Here is a 16,954-nt window from a genome sequence, read left to right on the forward strand (position 1 = left end):
TGGACAGGATGGCACTTGCCAGGGTGCAACAAGAAGATTCTGAGCTACACACCATATTGCAGGACAACACTGCAGCACTCAAGTTACGGCAAGTCAACATTCCTGGCGAGAACATGAAATTGTACTGTGAAGTGTCACATGGCAGATCACGCCCTTTTGTTGCCATTGCATTTCACAAGCCAGTGTTTGAGTCCTTACATAATCTTTGCCACCCAGGAGTCCAGTTGACATTCAAGCTAGTGTCTCAAAGGTTCGTGTGGCCAGGGATAGAAAGAGACTGCCACAAATGGATGAGAACGTGTCAGCACTGCAAAATCACTCGCCACATTAATCCCCAAATAGGAGTTCCCAGACACTTCTTCTTGCTTTGCCCATGTTCATCTTCATGTGGTAGGACCACTTCCTCCATCGGATGGCCAGCAGTGCATATTCACAATGATTGACAGATATATGCGATGGCCTGAAGCAGTATCTAGGGACAACATCTCTGTGAAAACACTAGCCACTGCTCTCGCATCTACCTGGCTGGCATGATTCAGCTGTCCGCTCCATATCAACACCGACAGAGGCCGATAGTTTGAGTCAGATTTGTTCACACAATTGGTGAAGTTCTGTGACTACGTCCATCACAAAACAACCAGTTATCACTCGGCCAGCAATGGCATGCTTGAATGTTGGCATCGAATGCTAAAGGCTGTGCCAATGTGCCATGAGACAACTTGGACATCTGCACTACCCATAGTCCTGCTGGGTCTATGAGCCACATAAAAACCAGATGCAGAGTCCTCAGCAGCTGAGTTGGTTTATGGCGAGACTCTGCACCTACCAGGGGAGTTTGTTGCCACAGGCCTACTGTCAAAAATGCATGACTAACCAGAGTTCCCTCAAAAGTTATGGGAACTTGTAAGTCATATCAAACCCACAAAGGCCTCCAGGCATGGTTGTACAAACAACTTTTGTGCATAACAACCTCGAAAGGTATTCGCACGTTATGTTATGTACAGACTGCATTAAGCCACCACTGCAGCCACCATATACTGAACCCCATCACATCCTCCGCAGAGACACACACACACGATGGTCATCATAGTAATGGCAAACAGGCCACTGTGTCTCTTAGCAGAGTGAAACCAGCTTACATTTTCACAGAGGCATCACCCACCCTATCGTCAAGAGCTCTATGCCTGACAGATGCAACACCTCGACTTTCAGCACTGCCGCCACAACAGGTTGATGCAGAACCTATACACACCACCAGCTCCCGTAGTGACTGCTACTCACGTCAACTGCTGTGTCCGTACATGTTAGTTCCATTCGCGCCATTCATAGATACAGTTGAGTCACAAATTCAGTGACTGCACTGCAACAAATGATTGGCATAAACTGCCAAGTTTGAATCAGCCACTTGGAGTGCTGAGTAAAGTTGTTGCCTACTCCTTGGAGTTATAACATTTGTTTTTATGTTTATTCCATTCCTGGGTTGCTGTTTTGTTGTTACAAGTTAACTATAACAACTGTGTTTCTTTTTCTGTAATACTGAGTAATAAACTGTTCAAGTCTATTCTCAGTGCGTGTTTGAACATTTATTACTTACGGGTAGCTCTACACGATGAAAATATACCTGTCAAGCGAAATCCACATCGTTCATCTTTTTTCATAGTAGTTCCTATCGCTATAAATTAAATTGATAACTTGCTCCACAATAGTCACACATTCGATATATATTGCTGATAAGCATTCCTGAAAATCGCTGAACATTATTGTAAAATCTGACAGAAAAGTCGGAAATCAACATTATTTGCCGCATGTATGAAATATCACCAGTTAAGAATGGCTCAACAGTTTTGGTGGATTTTTGCCTTTTTAGTGTTTGTAATTGTCAGGACAAGATTTGTATGATTGAAAATTTTTGGAAAATCCATGGGAAAAGTCAGAAATTAAAATCAGTTGTGAAAGATCATCACTTGAGAAGGATGGTAATGGTGTTCTTGGTATGAAAATAAAGAAATTGCATTCTGTTTGACGTTTCTGCTGTCACGTTTCATACCAAGATATATATACATTTACCAGATAGGATTGACGGAGTACATCGAAAAAGTTCGAAGAAGGGCAGCATATTTTGTATTATCGTGAAATATGGGGGAGGGTGTCACTGAAATGATACAGTATTTGGGCTGGAAATCTTTAAACAAAGGCATTTTTGTTGTGATGGAATCTTCTCACGAAATTCCAATCACCAACTTTCACCTCCGAATGTGAAAATATTTTGTTGACACTGACATACATAGGGAGAAATGATCACCACGATAAAATAATGGAAATCAGAGCCCGTACGGAAAGATGTAGGTGTTCATTCTTCCCATGCGCTATACGAGATTGGAATAATAGTGAATTGTGAAGGTGGTTCAATGAATCCTCTTCCAGGCACTTAAATGTGATTTGCAGAGTATCCATCTAGATGTAGATATAGGTGTTGTCACCAAAACTCTCGAAAAGTTCTTGACCAATTTACTACACATTTTTACATGATACTCAACTGAACATTCAGGCGGAAATGGATGTAGAGAGGGGACAGGAAGAGAAGGAAAGAGAGGGGGGCAAAGAAGAGATGGAAAGAGTGGGGTGGGAGGAGCTTTTGCACATAGAGATGAGGGGAGGAGAAGATGTATGGACCTACTGAACGTACAGACAGAAATGGACATAGAGAGTAGGAGGAGAAGATGGATGGAGAGAGGGGGAAGAGGTTACACACAGAGAGGTGGGGTGAGGAGGAGATGTATGGAGAGAGGGGGGCATGAGGAGATGCACAAAGAGAGAAGGGACAAGAAATTTAGAATGTATATGCAATTTCCATACATATTTAGCAGTTGTGAAGCATTGCCAGGGTCTCTGTAGTGTGTTTAAAGTAAGTTGCAACTTTTCACAGCTCAGCACAGAGCGAATGGAGGGAAGCATAGTTGTCAGTGTGTGTAGCACCCATCAGCAGATGACCACAGTATAATGCCAGTCCTACTCAATGCAGAACCTGGCAGGCTCGCTTAACAATGTGTTGTGTACATAGGTCCGCGGTCAGCGCGTACACAACTTTCCCACTACAGCGTGCCCTGCTAAGCACAACAGCGGAGGCGCAGCGCTCGTCCGTCTCTGCACTACAAGATGGCGCTGTCATAGAGACAGACCAAATTCTGCTTCCGCCAATCCGCATATTAATATGTAATGCAGCCAATGAGATTGCTGCTAACATAGAACCTTTTCTCCTCGCGGATCACACTCGCGCAGTGATACCTGAACGCACGAGGTATTATAACGAGTGTACAGACCTCCGATTAGTCAGTCTGCATTAGTCTGCATTTGTCTATAATCAAGTTTCAGTATGCGCCTAATAAGATTATCATATTCCTGTACATAGCCGTGAAGAGAAATGTATAGACACTTTGTCAAGTATCAGAGTTAGGTGAGAAGAAGATTAACGTACCAAGACCAAAGGAACTTCAGATTGTCAATTGTAAATAGCATGCAGAACCAGGTTAAGTTATTTTTCTGCTTGTTATTATTTTAATAAATGTGTGTGAAGTTCTGTTTAAAGTTGGTCACCGTCAATCTGATACTCTAAGTGTGCAAGTGGCATTTCTATCGTCTGACCTAACGGCAGCAGATAAACACGCCACGATAAGACCACGAGACATATTGCTGACACTCGCCTACTTCGTTAGAGCGACAAGCCAAATAATCTCATGGTGTGTGTGCCGAAGGTCTTACAGTATGCACACCACACAATGTGAACAGCAAGCTAGCTGATTTGCAATCTTTCTGACATAATTTTAAAGAAACTACTTTGCCTTATCTGCGGCTTGGGCCTTAGTGACCATATGCCTGCTCCACACTCCTCCTCCATCGTTCCCAGTTGTGAGCCTCCTGCCACCACTCGTCCGCTCCTAGTCCCATGTCCTTGGTGTCCTTGTCAATATTGTCCTCCCATCTAGTTCACGGTCATCCCCGGTACCTCCTTCCAGCTACAGCTCCCTGAAACACATCATGGGGTATCCTCCCTTCATTCATCCTTGCTACATGTCCAGCCCAGGTCAACCTTCTTCTTCTTATTCTTTTTATAATGTCAGGCTGTGAGTAAACCTCTTTTAATTCTTGGTTTTTCCGAATTCTCCATTCCCCTGTTTGTGAATCTATCACAGGACCATATATTTTTCGGAGGATTTTTCCTTCGAAAACAAGTAGTTTCTCTTCATCTGTTCTCCTGAAGGTGAGGCTTTCACAACCATACATAACCACTGGCATAATCATACTTTGTTACAGGCTGATCTTAAAACTTCTTGACAGGGATCTTTTCTTCAGCACATCCGAAGGCTAAAGTATGCTCTGTTGCCTCCGACAATTCTTGCATTTATCTCAATTTCACAGTGGTTCTGATCACTGCAGAGACTACCAAGGTATTTGAAAGTATTTGGCCTTTTGAATCAGAGACTGTCCACTGTGAGCGGCTCCCCATCTCTTGCTGACTTGCTCAAGACCATGTATTCTGCCTTATTTTCACTGACTTGCAGGCCTGCCCTACTGTCAATCTTTCAGTATGAGCCTGCCATTATTCTGAGCTCTTCTCTACTACCACTGATTAGGATTATATCATCCGTGTATGCCAACTGAGTCGTTGACATGTCTAGGGGTATTCCAAAGGGGTCAGTTTTCATAAATTCCCAGTCTATTTTTTCTAGCACAAGGTTGAATAATATAGGTGAGAGGGCATCTCCCTGCCTGAGGCCGGTTCGGACTTCGAACTGTTCTGATAGATCGGTACTTGTCTGCACTTTAGAGAGTTTTTGTTCTAGACACATTGCCACCAATTGGATTATTTTAGATGGAAACTGACATTCCTTTAGTACTCTGATTATAGTAACTCTGTGTATGCTGTCATAGGCTTTATGGGGTCAATGAAGAGCATGTGCATGTCTGTATTATATTCCCAGCATTTCTCCGTTGTTTGACTTAGGGTAAATAGGTGGTCCACTGTTGATCTTTTACATCTAAACCCCCATTGGTAGTCTCCTACAGCTTCTTAAGCAAGTGGTAGTATCCTATTTAGGAGGCACAGAGGTGGTACTTTATAGCTGACATCTAGCAGAGTTATTCCCCTGTAATTGTCACATACCAGAAACTACTTGGTAATAAATTCTCATTCTCTCACATCCTATAGTTTAAGGCATCAGCTTCATGATGAACTACCTATCATGTCATTAACAGTCACAGTTATTGTGATATTTCAGTAGTAGGTAAATTACTTAAGAATTTTTTAGTTTGCATTGAAAAGTAGGTGTTGCTATGAATTTGTGTTTGGTGCATGTTAGGTCACATGTTGCTGTCTATTAAATACATTGAATTACTCTTTAAACTTGCCAGGATATTGCTGTCTGTTTCCAGTCTTGAGAAAATGTAATGTACATAAAGCTCTCCAACACGATCTTGGGTGTCAGTGAAACAACTAGGATGACCTATTCATAAATTCCTGATATCTCACAAATGTTCTGAGTTATCGAAACAAGATTATGGGAAATGATAACAATTATGAGACTGTTTTGCCATATGATTAATATGTGGAACTTCCATATCTACAGCGATATTCAAATGTCTACAGATTTTTTCAGTTAAATAATGTAATTATGGTGAAACAAGAACTGCTGTGTTTTTTTCAACACTATGAGTGAAGGAGTTATATATTTATTTTTATACCCAGAATTTGCTGCTTCATAAACTGTTGACCTGACTTGCACTCAGTTGTCAGTTTGATAATACACTATTTCAGGATTCTGCTGCAGTTTCAATTGCATTGCAATATATTTCTAAACTCTGCTGTGTCTTAACAAGAGATGTGGCAACAGGAGAAGTTATGTATTCCTCAAAACTCGTCACAGTTCTTCATGAATCAATGTCTCCTCATCTACCTTCTTGGTATTAAGCCAAACAACTCAAGACTAATCCTGTCGTCTAACATTTGCAGTGACTTCTTTTATCAGCATTTCGGTCTCAGTGAGTGTAAACTTCTTGCTGTTTTTTGCACATTACATTTCACCTAGGCCCATACACACTGTCAGATTTAAATGAGCATGATACAGATGAAAGCCTAAGCTATGTCCTTTGTCGTTAGCCAGTTCGTTGACATGGTAGCGTGAAGTTTTGGCTTGTACAGCACTAAAAAATTCCATGAACTTTGCTGTATACATATTACGTTAAACTTTATTTCATGGAACATTTCTTTGTACCCCAAGCAAAATATTGGCTTTTGTCCACTGCATTGTTGGCTTTATGCATCACAACTGAGTGGTATGGTGTTTTATCCATTACTATTGCTGAATTCTGATGAATGTTTTGCAGCAGATCATTGTCTTCCCGGCTGGTGAACATGTTCTTGGATGACAATTTTATTGGAAATCTCGTATTCCGATGTACTGCACTGTTATCATTAATGCAACGCCAACACAAAACACTTCTTTCACAATACCTACAGAACACTTAAATGCCAGAAAATATGACTTTACTGACAAACATTCATGCATCTGAGGCATGACACCATGTGATACTATTTACTCACTGTGGGGCAACGGGGGAGGGAGGGGGGGGGGGCTTTATCAGCCGAACGGCTGGTGGTGTGATAGGGGAAGCTGGCTTGCTATTGGTGTTACCTGGGCAACAGCACCACGTTCCGCTCTGGTCAGTCAAACACCAAAGTGGCAACTAATTTTAAACTCCCTGTAGTATGTATGTTCATGTGTATGTATGTGTAGGAACTACAGTACTCGGGTAGCAGTTACATATAACAACAACTAACAGGTCGTACTATTCCATACAAACATATTTTATTGTTCTATAAGGTACAAGCATGTTGTCACAAACATCAATCAGAGTGAACTAACTGCAGGTCCAGAGAGGTTAGTTGAGCTGCCTCAGGTCAGCAATATTGTTGCGGGCGACCCAAGGAGTTACGTCCCCATGTATGTATTTCTCTCTCTCTCCCTCTCTCTCTATCTCCCCCCCCCCCCCCCCTGCCCCTCTGTTCCACTCACAGATTGCGTGAGGGAAAAATGACTGAACGCCTCAGTACGAGCTCTGATTTCCCTTATCTGTGAATGGTGATCATTGCACAATTTGAAAATTGGTGGTAATAATATATGCTCTACATCCTCGGCAAAGATCAGATTTTGAAATTTAGTAAGCAGCCCCTTGCATCTAGCGCATGGTCTATCTGCAAGTGTGTCCCACTTCAAACTTTTTATGAGATTTGTAATGTTCTCACAATGGCTTCAATCTCTTGAATCAGACCCAACTGGTAAGGGCTCCATATAGACGAACAATACTCTAAGACTGGACAAACTAAAGTATCGTAAGCAGTTTTGTTTGTTTAAGGACTGCATCGCTTCAGGATTCTACCAATAACTGCAATCTATAGTTTGCCTTACCCATTACTTGTATCATCTGACCACGCCATTTGAGATCATTTCATATAGTCACACCCAGATACTTTATGGATGTTACCACTTCCAAATACTGGGCATTTATTTTGTACTCGTACATTAGAGGGGATTTTTGCTTTGTTATACACAGTAGGTTACACTTACTAATAATGAGAGTTAACTGCCAGTCATTACACCACGCATTTATTTTCTGCAAATCCTTATTGATTTGTTCACAACTTTCGTGTGATGCTACTTTCCTGCACAGTCAATACCATCAACCAAATCATTTATGTAAATCGTAAAAAGCAGTGGACCTATTACCCTGCTCTGGGACACACCTGATGTTACGCTTGTTTCTTTAGAAGTCTCCCCATTCAGGATGACACACTGCTCTCTGTCTGTTAGAAAACTTTCTGTCCATCCGCATATGTCATCAGACAGACCATAAGCAGGCACTTTTTGGAGCAAGCAACAGTGTGGAACTGAGTCGAATGTCAAGGAACATGGCATCAATCTGGGAGCCAGTATCTAGAGCCTGTTATATATCATGCACAAAGACAGCCAGCTGTGTCTCGCATGACCGCTGTTTCCTAAAACCATGCTGGTTTCTGCAGATGAGCTTCTCAGAGTCTAGAAAGGTCATTTTGTCTGAACACACAATATGTTCCATGATTCTACAACAAATTGATGTCAATGAAATTGGCCAGTAATTATGTGCATCCGATTTTCTACCCTTTTTATAGATTGCTATGACCTGGGCCTTCTCCCAGTCCCATGGAACATTCTGCTGTTCCAATGATCTCTGATAGATTATGGATAAGAATGGTGCTATATTTGTAGCATAGTCAAGATAAATTCTTACAGGGATACTATCTGGGCCAGATGCCTTCTTGGTGTCTAAGGATCTTAACTGTTTTACAATCCCAGATACACTAAACACTACATCAGCCATCCTTGCATTTGTTTGATAATTGAAAGAGGGAATGGTGCTGCAGTCCTCTACCATAAATGAGTTTTTGAAAGCTAGGTTTAGAATTTCGGCTTTCTGTTTATCATCATCCATTACATTACCCATACTGTCAGCAAGAGAAGGTATTGAATTATTTGTAGCGTTCATAGATTTTATGTATGACCAAAATTTCTTGGGATTATTTTTAGAATCTGCAGATAAAATATCAGCAGCAGATATGAGTTGTAACAATGACACATGAACCATCATTGCTCTTAGGGGCTTCTATTGTTTCGTGGCAGGAACAGATGTGTTTGGCACCAACTAGTGCCTGTCAGGTCCACTGCAACCAACAGTCCATCAGTGTTTTGACTCACATTCACTACTGAAGAGATGTACTAACAGCAGATGTTGTCCCCTGTAAATCCAATGGTCTTTAGGGTCTGTGGATGATGTTTCCAGATGTTATATCCTCATCAATGTGTTCCTCAGGACATGATCTATAACCTCTCAGAATATGTCAATATACAGGTATTCATGTTACACTCTGTGTATGTGTAATTATAGTATGCATTAAGTTACTGAACATGTAATTTTGATGGAATATTGTCATATTTATGGAACATACGTCAATAAACATCTGGTACTATCTTTGACATTCTGATTCAAGAGGCTATTAATTTTGTCTTTTTTTCTGCTTCTAGGACAGTGAACCCAACATACATTCAACTTTGAGGAAAGGCAAATATATATCATCAATTCAGCTGACAGATGTTACGTACAAGGATGTTGGATATTACCATTGTTTGTTTGATAATAACAGTGAGAAAAATACATCTATATACTTGTATGTGAAAGGTGAGAAGAGAACGTCAAAGTAAATCTGTTGGGTTATTAACTGCTCTATTTCAGTGTATGAGTACTACTTCACATGTGGCTTGTTGTCTCTGTGAGTAAATTCCAGAATGTAAATCCAGAGATAAGAGATTCAGTTTCTAATCAGTCCTTGGGTTTTTCTGTCACACCTTGCTTCTTTCAACTCGGGTAATGATTTGTGACACAAAAGGATACCAAGTTCCACTGTGGTTCAGAGTCCATGTTAAACTGTTGTTCCCCCTAAAACTCACTGGGGACAATCAGTTCAAAGGTCAGAGGGAGGTGAGAACACTACTCCAAAGTGGACCATGCCTAGTAAAGCACTTCATGAAAATGATGCATTCTCCTGCTTTGTAAACAGTGTATAAATTTTTAGCAGAGATATTTAATGATATGCAATAGCCATTATATTTGTCATATAAATTATCATTATTTCAATGGACCTGCTTCACAGAGATCTTCACTGAACTGAATATAAACTTATTTATTGCTGTGAAATATCAACATGGTCACTTACATTATTATTTGTTTGAGAGAATTTTTTAAATTTTGAACAAGTTATGTTGTATTTTTTATGACAATAAACATCTGATTCTTATTAAAATCAGTTGGTTTAGATATTCTGTCATTAGTTTCAAGGAAGTACATAATTAACAATGTTTTTGGAGTATTATTTTTGTTATGCATTTAAGTGACAGAGAGAGCTCTTTAATGTCTACAGTGACATTTCTTGTTCTAAGATAAACTGTGGAGTTTATCTTAGGAATTTACTGAAGTATAAATTGTACCACTTATTGCCTCTTTATTTTTTTAAGGTGCAACAGATAGGTGTCAAATCCCTATTGCGGTCAATTGTGTAGTAACAGTTTAGTGAATAAGATTCTGAAAAGGAAGGTTTTGAGCAGTGTACTGTAAGTTAAAGTTATGCATGAATTTCTCTTCTTTTTCTGCATTCCTTGCCAAAATTATTGATGAACTATGGGGGTACAAAGTTGACCACTATTTCAGTTTTATACCACACAAATTTTGCATTTTTAAAAAAGCACTAAATCATGTTATTTTGGGGAAATATGCAAATTTGAAGTCATTTTTTCATGTTACCCTTTTTACAAAATTTTTCTGGCATTGCCAATGTATTATAAATTTATAGAACTAATTTGAGTGGATAGGGTCATCATTTTAAATTGCACCTAACTATGGGAATACTAGGTAAGAATGTAATCAGGCTTATGGGGGGGGGGGGGGGGGGGTTATTTGGGGGTATTGACAGGACAACTAACAACTAATAAAAATGGCTTTGTAAAAAACTGAACAACAATAAAAGGCAATTTGCTCTTAATGAGATACATAGTTAATGCTTGATGCAACATCATGCTTGAGTGAAATAGCCTCACATATAAATTCTTCTATTGTTTTGTGTTTTGTACTTGCTGGTGATAAGGACTTCACATATTAAGAAGTAACTCTTGTGTAGTGTCTAAGCAGAAGACATTACATACCAGTCTCAAACAGAATAAAACCTACTTATTCTTTTATTAATTTAATTTAATTTCAGTCAAATTTTTACATCTATTTGTGATCAGTTTTGCAGGTTTAAGGCTTTGTATTTATACATATTAGATGAGTAATCAATGTCATATCTCTCTGCAAGTATGCTGGATTGCTATAAGCCAGCATCCTCTGACACAACTGCTATGCAACAGATAAGTTCAGCTAAACTGCAGATTGGAGATAAAATAATAAGATAATAGTTTTTATTCTCCATAATAAAATATATATGAGCAAACATCACCAACTTTTCTGGTATTACAGAAGCAATAAGAATACATTCAGCTCTGCTACAGAATCATTTTCTACCACTGGTCCATCAAATTCTCTGCACTCCCACTCATTGGTAAGTTGGGTCTTCATATCCCAAGCAGCATTATAGCAGGGTATTGGCTGTTTAATTTGTCATTATCACAAGATTAACACTTTCACAAACAGAAACTTACTACTTCTTTGAATTTTGCTTGGATCTAATTTACATCAGTTGTTGCAGAACACCTTTACTTCCAGCTTATTTCATTATTATTTTCTAATACTCTTGCACAATAACTGCCTAATCATTGATGACACTGCTTTTATCCAATCATATATGAGCTGTTGCACTTCATTACTTAATTCCCATTCAAATATTTATCTTACATATTGCATCTGATCTTTTGTTCTGCATTTGTTAGTGTTTTTACCACTTTCTCTACTTGCGTGAAATGTTTTTTCATTGTAATTGGAGGCCAGAAAAAAGGAATCTGAGATTTCAGTGATACTTAGTCTATAAGATTACTTGTAGAACTTCATGACAGGTAAAAACTGTGTACTGGATCAGTACTAAAATGTCTTTTCCCGAATGTGGATCCTTGCCTTTCACGGAGAAGCTCTTACCAACTGGCTATCCAGGCATGTCTCTTTGTCCGCCATCATGTATCCAGTTCTGCCAGTACTTCTACCATTCTTTACTAACTACACAGAAGCTCTCCTGTATATCCTGCTGCACCAGCACTCTTTATGAAAAAGTCTACTTATTTTCTTCATTTTATGCTTGTGTTATTTTCATTAGTAGAAATATCTGACTGTGATGGATAATGAACTCCAACATTTAACTGTCATCTTTTGCTTTGTACTACTTAATGAGATACATGTATTATTTTGTTGCCACAGATACGAAGAACCTGTTTACATATAGTGACGTATTCTTTGCACCAATACATGGTATGCAGTATCAGGACATTGTCATTCCTTGTAAGCCAACACACCCTGAAGTGAAAGTGACCCTCTGCCGCAATGGTGATGAAAAAGTAAGTATTTCATGGGTAAATGTGTAGTGTAAGTGTACTGAGTGGTTTTAGCTATACAGAGTGTCCCAGTATGAATGGTTGATATGCAGATAAATGGTATGAATGACCATTTGAAGCTAACAAGTGTAGTAAACTCAGGCTCTAAAATGCTCTTAAAGTATGCATTTTAGAGCCTATGTTTACTAGACTTTTTTGTTTCAAATAATTGTTCCTGTCATATCCCTGAATACTGAGTATTCCTCCTGAGTCATCATGTATACATGATTATTTATAAGTACTCCCAGGCTTTCAGAAGATGAGTGCACTTAAACTAAAAGATGTGCAGAATATAACCACATATTGGTGGATAGAGCATCTGTCCAAATTCTTAACTTTCATTACAGGTGTTTCAGTATAGGTCCTGTTTGTGAAGTGGCAGATGTCAAATATGTACATATAGTTCATTGTAGTCTCTGACACAAATTGCCTGGGAAAGTGTTGGAGCAGCTCTTTTTGGAAAGCTTTTTGGAAAGCTGTTTGTTGGGTTGCCTGCCTGCATGCGAAAAGTAATTTGAGTTGACAATACAGAATGGATGATTTGCCTACACCTTCTGACAGTCTTCTTTCTAGTGCAACTACACCACAGTGTACATTAACTAATCAAAATGTGGAGATACGCCATATACTGATAGTTGTCATTTTCTGTATGTGTTGTTGTTTTTGCACAGACATCATATGAAATTGCGGAGCTGCTTGGGAATTACCCTATGATCTGTGGATTATTATATATGTACATTACCAACAATATCTTTAATTCACAGTTGTTTCTCCAAACCATATGTTATGAGGGAAGATCAGAAAGTAACACACAATAATTTTATTACCAAAATATTTAACAAAAAAAATCACAAATGAACTTACTTCTTTTACGTTCCTTTCTACACAGTCACCAACATTCGCAATACATTTCTCCCATTGTGGTACCAGTTTCAATAAGCTCTGTTTCTAGAAGTCTGGTTGGTTGGAGTATAGCCATCTGCAGGCTGCTGATTTCACTTCCACTTATGTTGCAAAGAGTTGGCCAGTCAGGCATTTCTTCATGGGACTAGACAGATGATAGTCTGATGCTCCAAGATCCATAATGTATGGTGGATGCTGGAACACCTCCCACCCAAATTTTCTCATTAACAGAAGCAGTCATTGGTGGGGGGGGGGGGGGTTGAGCATTGTCCTGAAGAAGTTTGACACTCTCAGCTTTAAAGTCAAGACATTTGTCACGACGGGCACAATGCAACTTAATCAAATTTTTAATGGAGGCTGCTGCATTCACAGTAATCTTATGTTCAACAAAGTCCACTAATAACACACCATGCATATCCCAGAACATTGTCACAGGCACTTTCCTAGCAATTGAGACCTTAGTTTCTCCCAGTGTATATAATGTTAAAATAACTTATGGCAATGCAGGTGGGTGACATTGATGACAACTACTTGTATTTCAACAGGAGCACGCTGCTATTTTCAAGGCGAAACTGCAGAAACTAAGTCCTGTGCAATTGAATTTAAAATCTTCTCTCTCTCTCTCTCTCTCTCTCTCTCTCTCTCTCTCTCTCTCTGTGTGTGTGTGTGTGTGTGTGTGTGTGTGTGTGTCTATATATGAACACTAGCACCGTCATGAACCAATATTGCAGGAGAGTATAAAGAGTCTCAATTCATATTGTGCTGTTCCCCCTAGGTTATACAGCCTCCCTAAGGTCCACAAGGAAGATGTTCCTCTTCATCCAGTTGTGAGCAACATTGGTGCTCCAATAGATCATGCAGAAAACACCTTGCTACTCTGTTGAGCCCTATTGTAGGTTGATGTGAACACCACATTAAGAACTCAGTGGGTTTCTTACATAGATTAGAGGGAATGTGTTTGAATGACGCTGATGTTCTAGTAAGTTTTGGTGTGGTATCTCTCTTCACTTGTGTTCCTCTGTCTAATTCGTTATGGTAGATTGAGGATAGGTTTGGTGTTGAATTAACAAACCTATTTTGACATATGTTGACTTTCACTTACTGTTTATTCGATGACCAGTGCTGTGAGCAAACAGATGTAGTTGTGATGGGAAGCCCATTTTCATCTGTTACTGCTTATTTGTTTGTCGAAGATCTTAAGGATTCTGCCTCTGAGTAGGGGCTTTGAAACTTGCATGTTTTTGCAGATAGACAATACTCCTGTTGGTTGCCCTCAAGGTACTGAGTATTTGAACGACGTTTTAGAACACCTAAACACCAGAATTCAATCCACCTGAATTTTCGTTTCACGAAGGAGGTAGAAAAGGATAGCTGTCTTCCTTTCGATGATGTGTTGGTCAGGAGGAAGACAGGTCGTATGTTGAGCCTTGCTGTTTATAGGAAGCCTACTCACACTGAGTTGTATCTGCATGCAGACAATTGTCACCATCCAGCTCAGCATGAAGGGCTACTTCATACCTTGGTTCACAGGGTCACGTATCACCAGAACAGTTATAGTGAAAGACAAATTACACATGTGTTGGGCTATTGACCAACTGTGCTCCAGTTGAGTGATGGCAGTACCAAGGTGGACGAAAGTCCATGGCCTTTTTGCCTTACATAGGGAGCATTTCAAACAGAATTTATCACATTTTGTGGAAATATGATGTGATGTGTGTTTTTTGACCACCATCTAAGATCAGGGTCCTTTTAAGTTTCATAAAGGATGATCTTGGTTTGTGTAAGGTGGTTGTCTACATATTGCTTGCAGTTGTGGTCTGTCATATAGTGGTCAGACTATCTCAGACTGTGGAGAACCGGTGTACTGAGGGTAAATGGCACACAAGCTTAAAACAGCCGAGGAAATCCGCCATTGCAGAACATTGTCTTGGCTCCGGTCATCCAATATAATATATCAACACAGAGATTTTGGCATGCACTTCCAGCTATTTGGACAGTGTTATTAAGAAAGCTATTGCAGTTAATTTAGAATTAACTTTATAAATAGAGATGGCAGTTCTTATTTAAACCGTTGCACTTGCTTGTCAAGAAATAAATGGACAAAGTGTTTGCTACCTCACTTGTTGATTATTAATTTCACTATCGATTACTTTTAATTTTGGTCATCTTTGTGCTTGTGTGTGTGTGTGTGTGTGTGTGTGTGTGTGTGTGTGTGTGTGTGTGTGTGTGTGTGGGTGGGTGGGTGAATGGAGTTTCTCTGAAGACTGAGGTTTTAATTTGCTTGCACAGTGCAAGCAAAAAAAATAAAAAATAAAAAATAAAAAAAATAAATAAAAAAATAAAAAATTAAAATAAAAAATAAAAAAATAAAAATATTAAGTGTCATGTAATATTTTGTGTAATGTGATATCTTGTATAGACACCTTTTATTTACCTGACACATTCCACATCATTTTGAAGTGTCGTATTCACGATCTATGGAACAAGTACTAATCTAATCTAGTGCTTCCTTGCTGCAGTTTTACCTTGAAACTGGTAATGTGTGCTCCTATTGAAATATTGACAATTGTTGATGACATCACATGGCTGATTCCCATAAGTTACCACTGCAGTAAGATTCACAGTTGCACATGCTGGCTGTTCAAAATTGCTTTCTCAATGGCTTCATTATTTTGCAGGGTTGCAGCTGTTACTGGCTGCCTGGAGTGTGGCAAATGGCTTAAGTTCACATGGCCCTCTTGGAAGAATATACACCACCAAGAGACATTGCAATGGTCTCGTCATCCCCATACACGCTGCGCATGTCCCTGTGAATTTCATTTGGATTATACCCCCTGATCCACAAATATCTAGAACCACACTTTGCTGTCTTCACAATTTGACAACAGTAACACGAGCGCCATTTTTATTTTGTAGTTCATGCTTGTCTCACTAGAGATGCACATCAAAGCAAAATACCCTTCATAGTGCAAGCTTCAAACTTTCGTTGCCATGAAATTTCAACATTCCAGCTAAAATACCAGAGGAGAAAAAAATTATTGTGCATAACTTTCCAATCCTGCTTCGTAAATAGACAATACCAAACTCCACCTCTCAAATATCCAGATTATTCAGTAAAATAAATGTATGAAGTTTTCTTTGTTACTTCATAATTGGCTCATCATGAAAATTAAAAGATTGCTTAAAACAGAAAATTCAAAAATATGAATTTTCTCTGCCTCGTGATGACTGGGTTTGTGTGATGTCCTTAGGTTAGTTAGGTTTAAGTAGTTCTAAGTTCTAGGGGACTGATGACCATAGATGTTAAGTCCCATAGTGCTCAGAGCCATTTGAACCATTTTTTCAAACCATTTCTTCCTGCCTTTCTTTACTCTCTGTAACTTATCACTTGTAGCTGTGAGAATGACTTCTTTTACTCTGTTTGACTACTCATTATTGGTAGTTTTATTGTTTTCTCTCATGTCACTTAGAATCTCTAAATCAGTTTGAAACTTCAACTTTGTATTTAATATTTTTTCTGTCCCTGTTCCATTTTCCAGTTCACATTCAGTCATGTGTCCAAGTCTGATTTTTTGTTTTAGGTGGGTCTTCAACCTGATTTCCATTTCATCAAAAGACTGCTGTTATTTTTGATTTGTACTTTTTTATATTGTAATCCCATTTTGAATTCTGTGATCAGATTTTGGCATCCATTTTGCAATATTATGCATATAAATCTATTACCCAATTTTTATAACTCTGCTTTGTCTGTTAAGTAGATGTTTTCTGAGCCTATTATCTTTGAGTGCAATCAAAGACAATAATAACAAATGTGAATTTATTGTTGCCAACTAATTTTGAGAGCATAAACATGTGGTATAATAAATTCATTCGTTTTGAGAGCATCACAGTGT

The 16,954-nt window shown here is 39.0% G+C and overlaps 1 protein-coding gene across 5 annotated transcripts in view; it reads left to right on the forward strand.

Moving 5' to 3' along the window:
- LOC126198831 (vascular endothelial growth factor receptor kdr-like) overlaps nucleotides 1-16,954 on the forward strand; it is a 609,899-nt gene that overhangs the window by 115,650 nt on the left and 477,295 nt on the right. For 3 of the 5 annotated variants that reach the window (XM_049935406.1, XM_049935410.1, XM_049935404.1), the window contains exons 3-4: nucleotides 9,114-9,267; nucleotides 11,986-12,122. The exons of 1 other annotated variant lie outside the window; for it this stretch is intronic. In XM_049935406.1, coding sequence (XP_049791363.1) covers nucleotides 9,114-9,267; nucleotides 11,986-12,122 — 291 coding nt within the window. The remainder of the gene's footprint in view (nucleotides 1-9,113; nucleotides 9,268-11,985; nucleotides 12,123-16,954) is intronic. One more of the 5 variants, XM_049935407.1, reaches the window with a different exon arrangement.

Source organism: Schistocerca nitens, chromosome 8 (assembly GCF_023898315.1).
Source record: "Schistocerca nitens isolate TAMUIC-IGC-003100 chromosome 8, iqSchNite1.1, whole genome shotgun sequence".
Lineage (NCBI taxonomy): Eukaryota > Metazoa > Arthropoda > Insecta > Orthoptera > Acrididae > Schistocerca > Schistocerca nitens.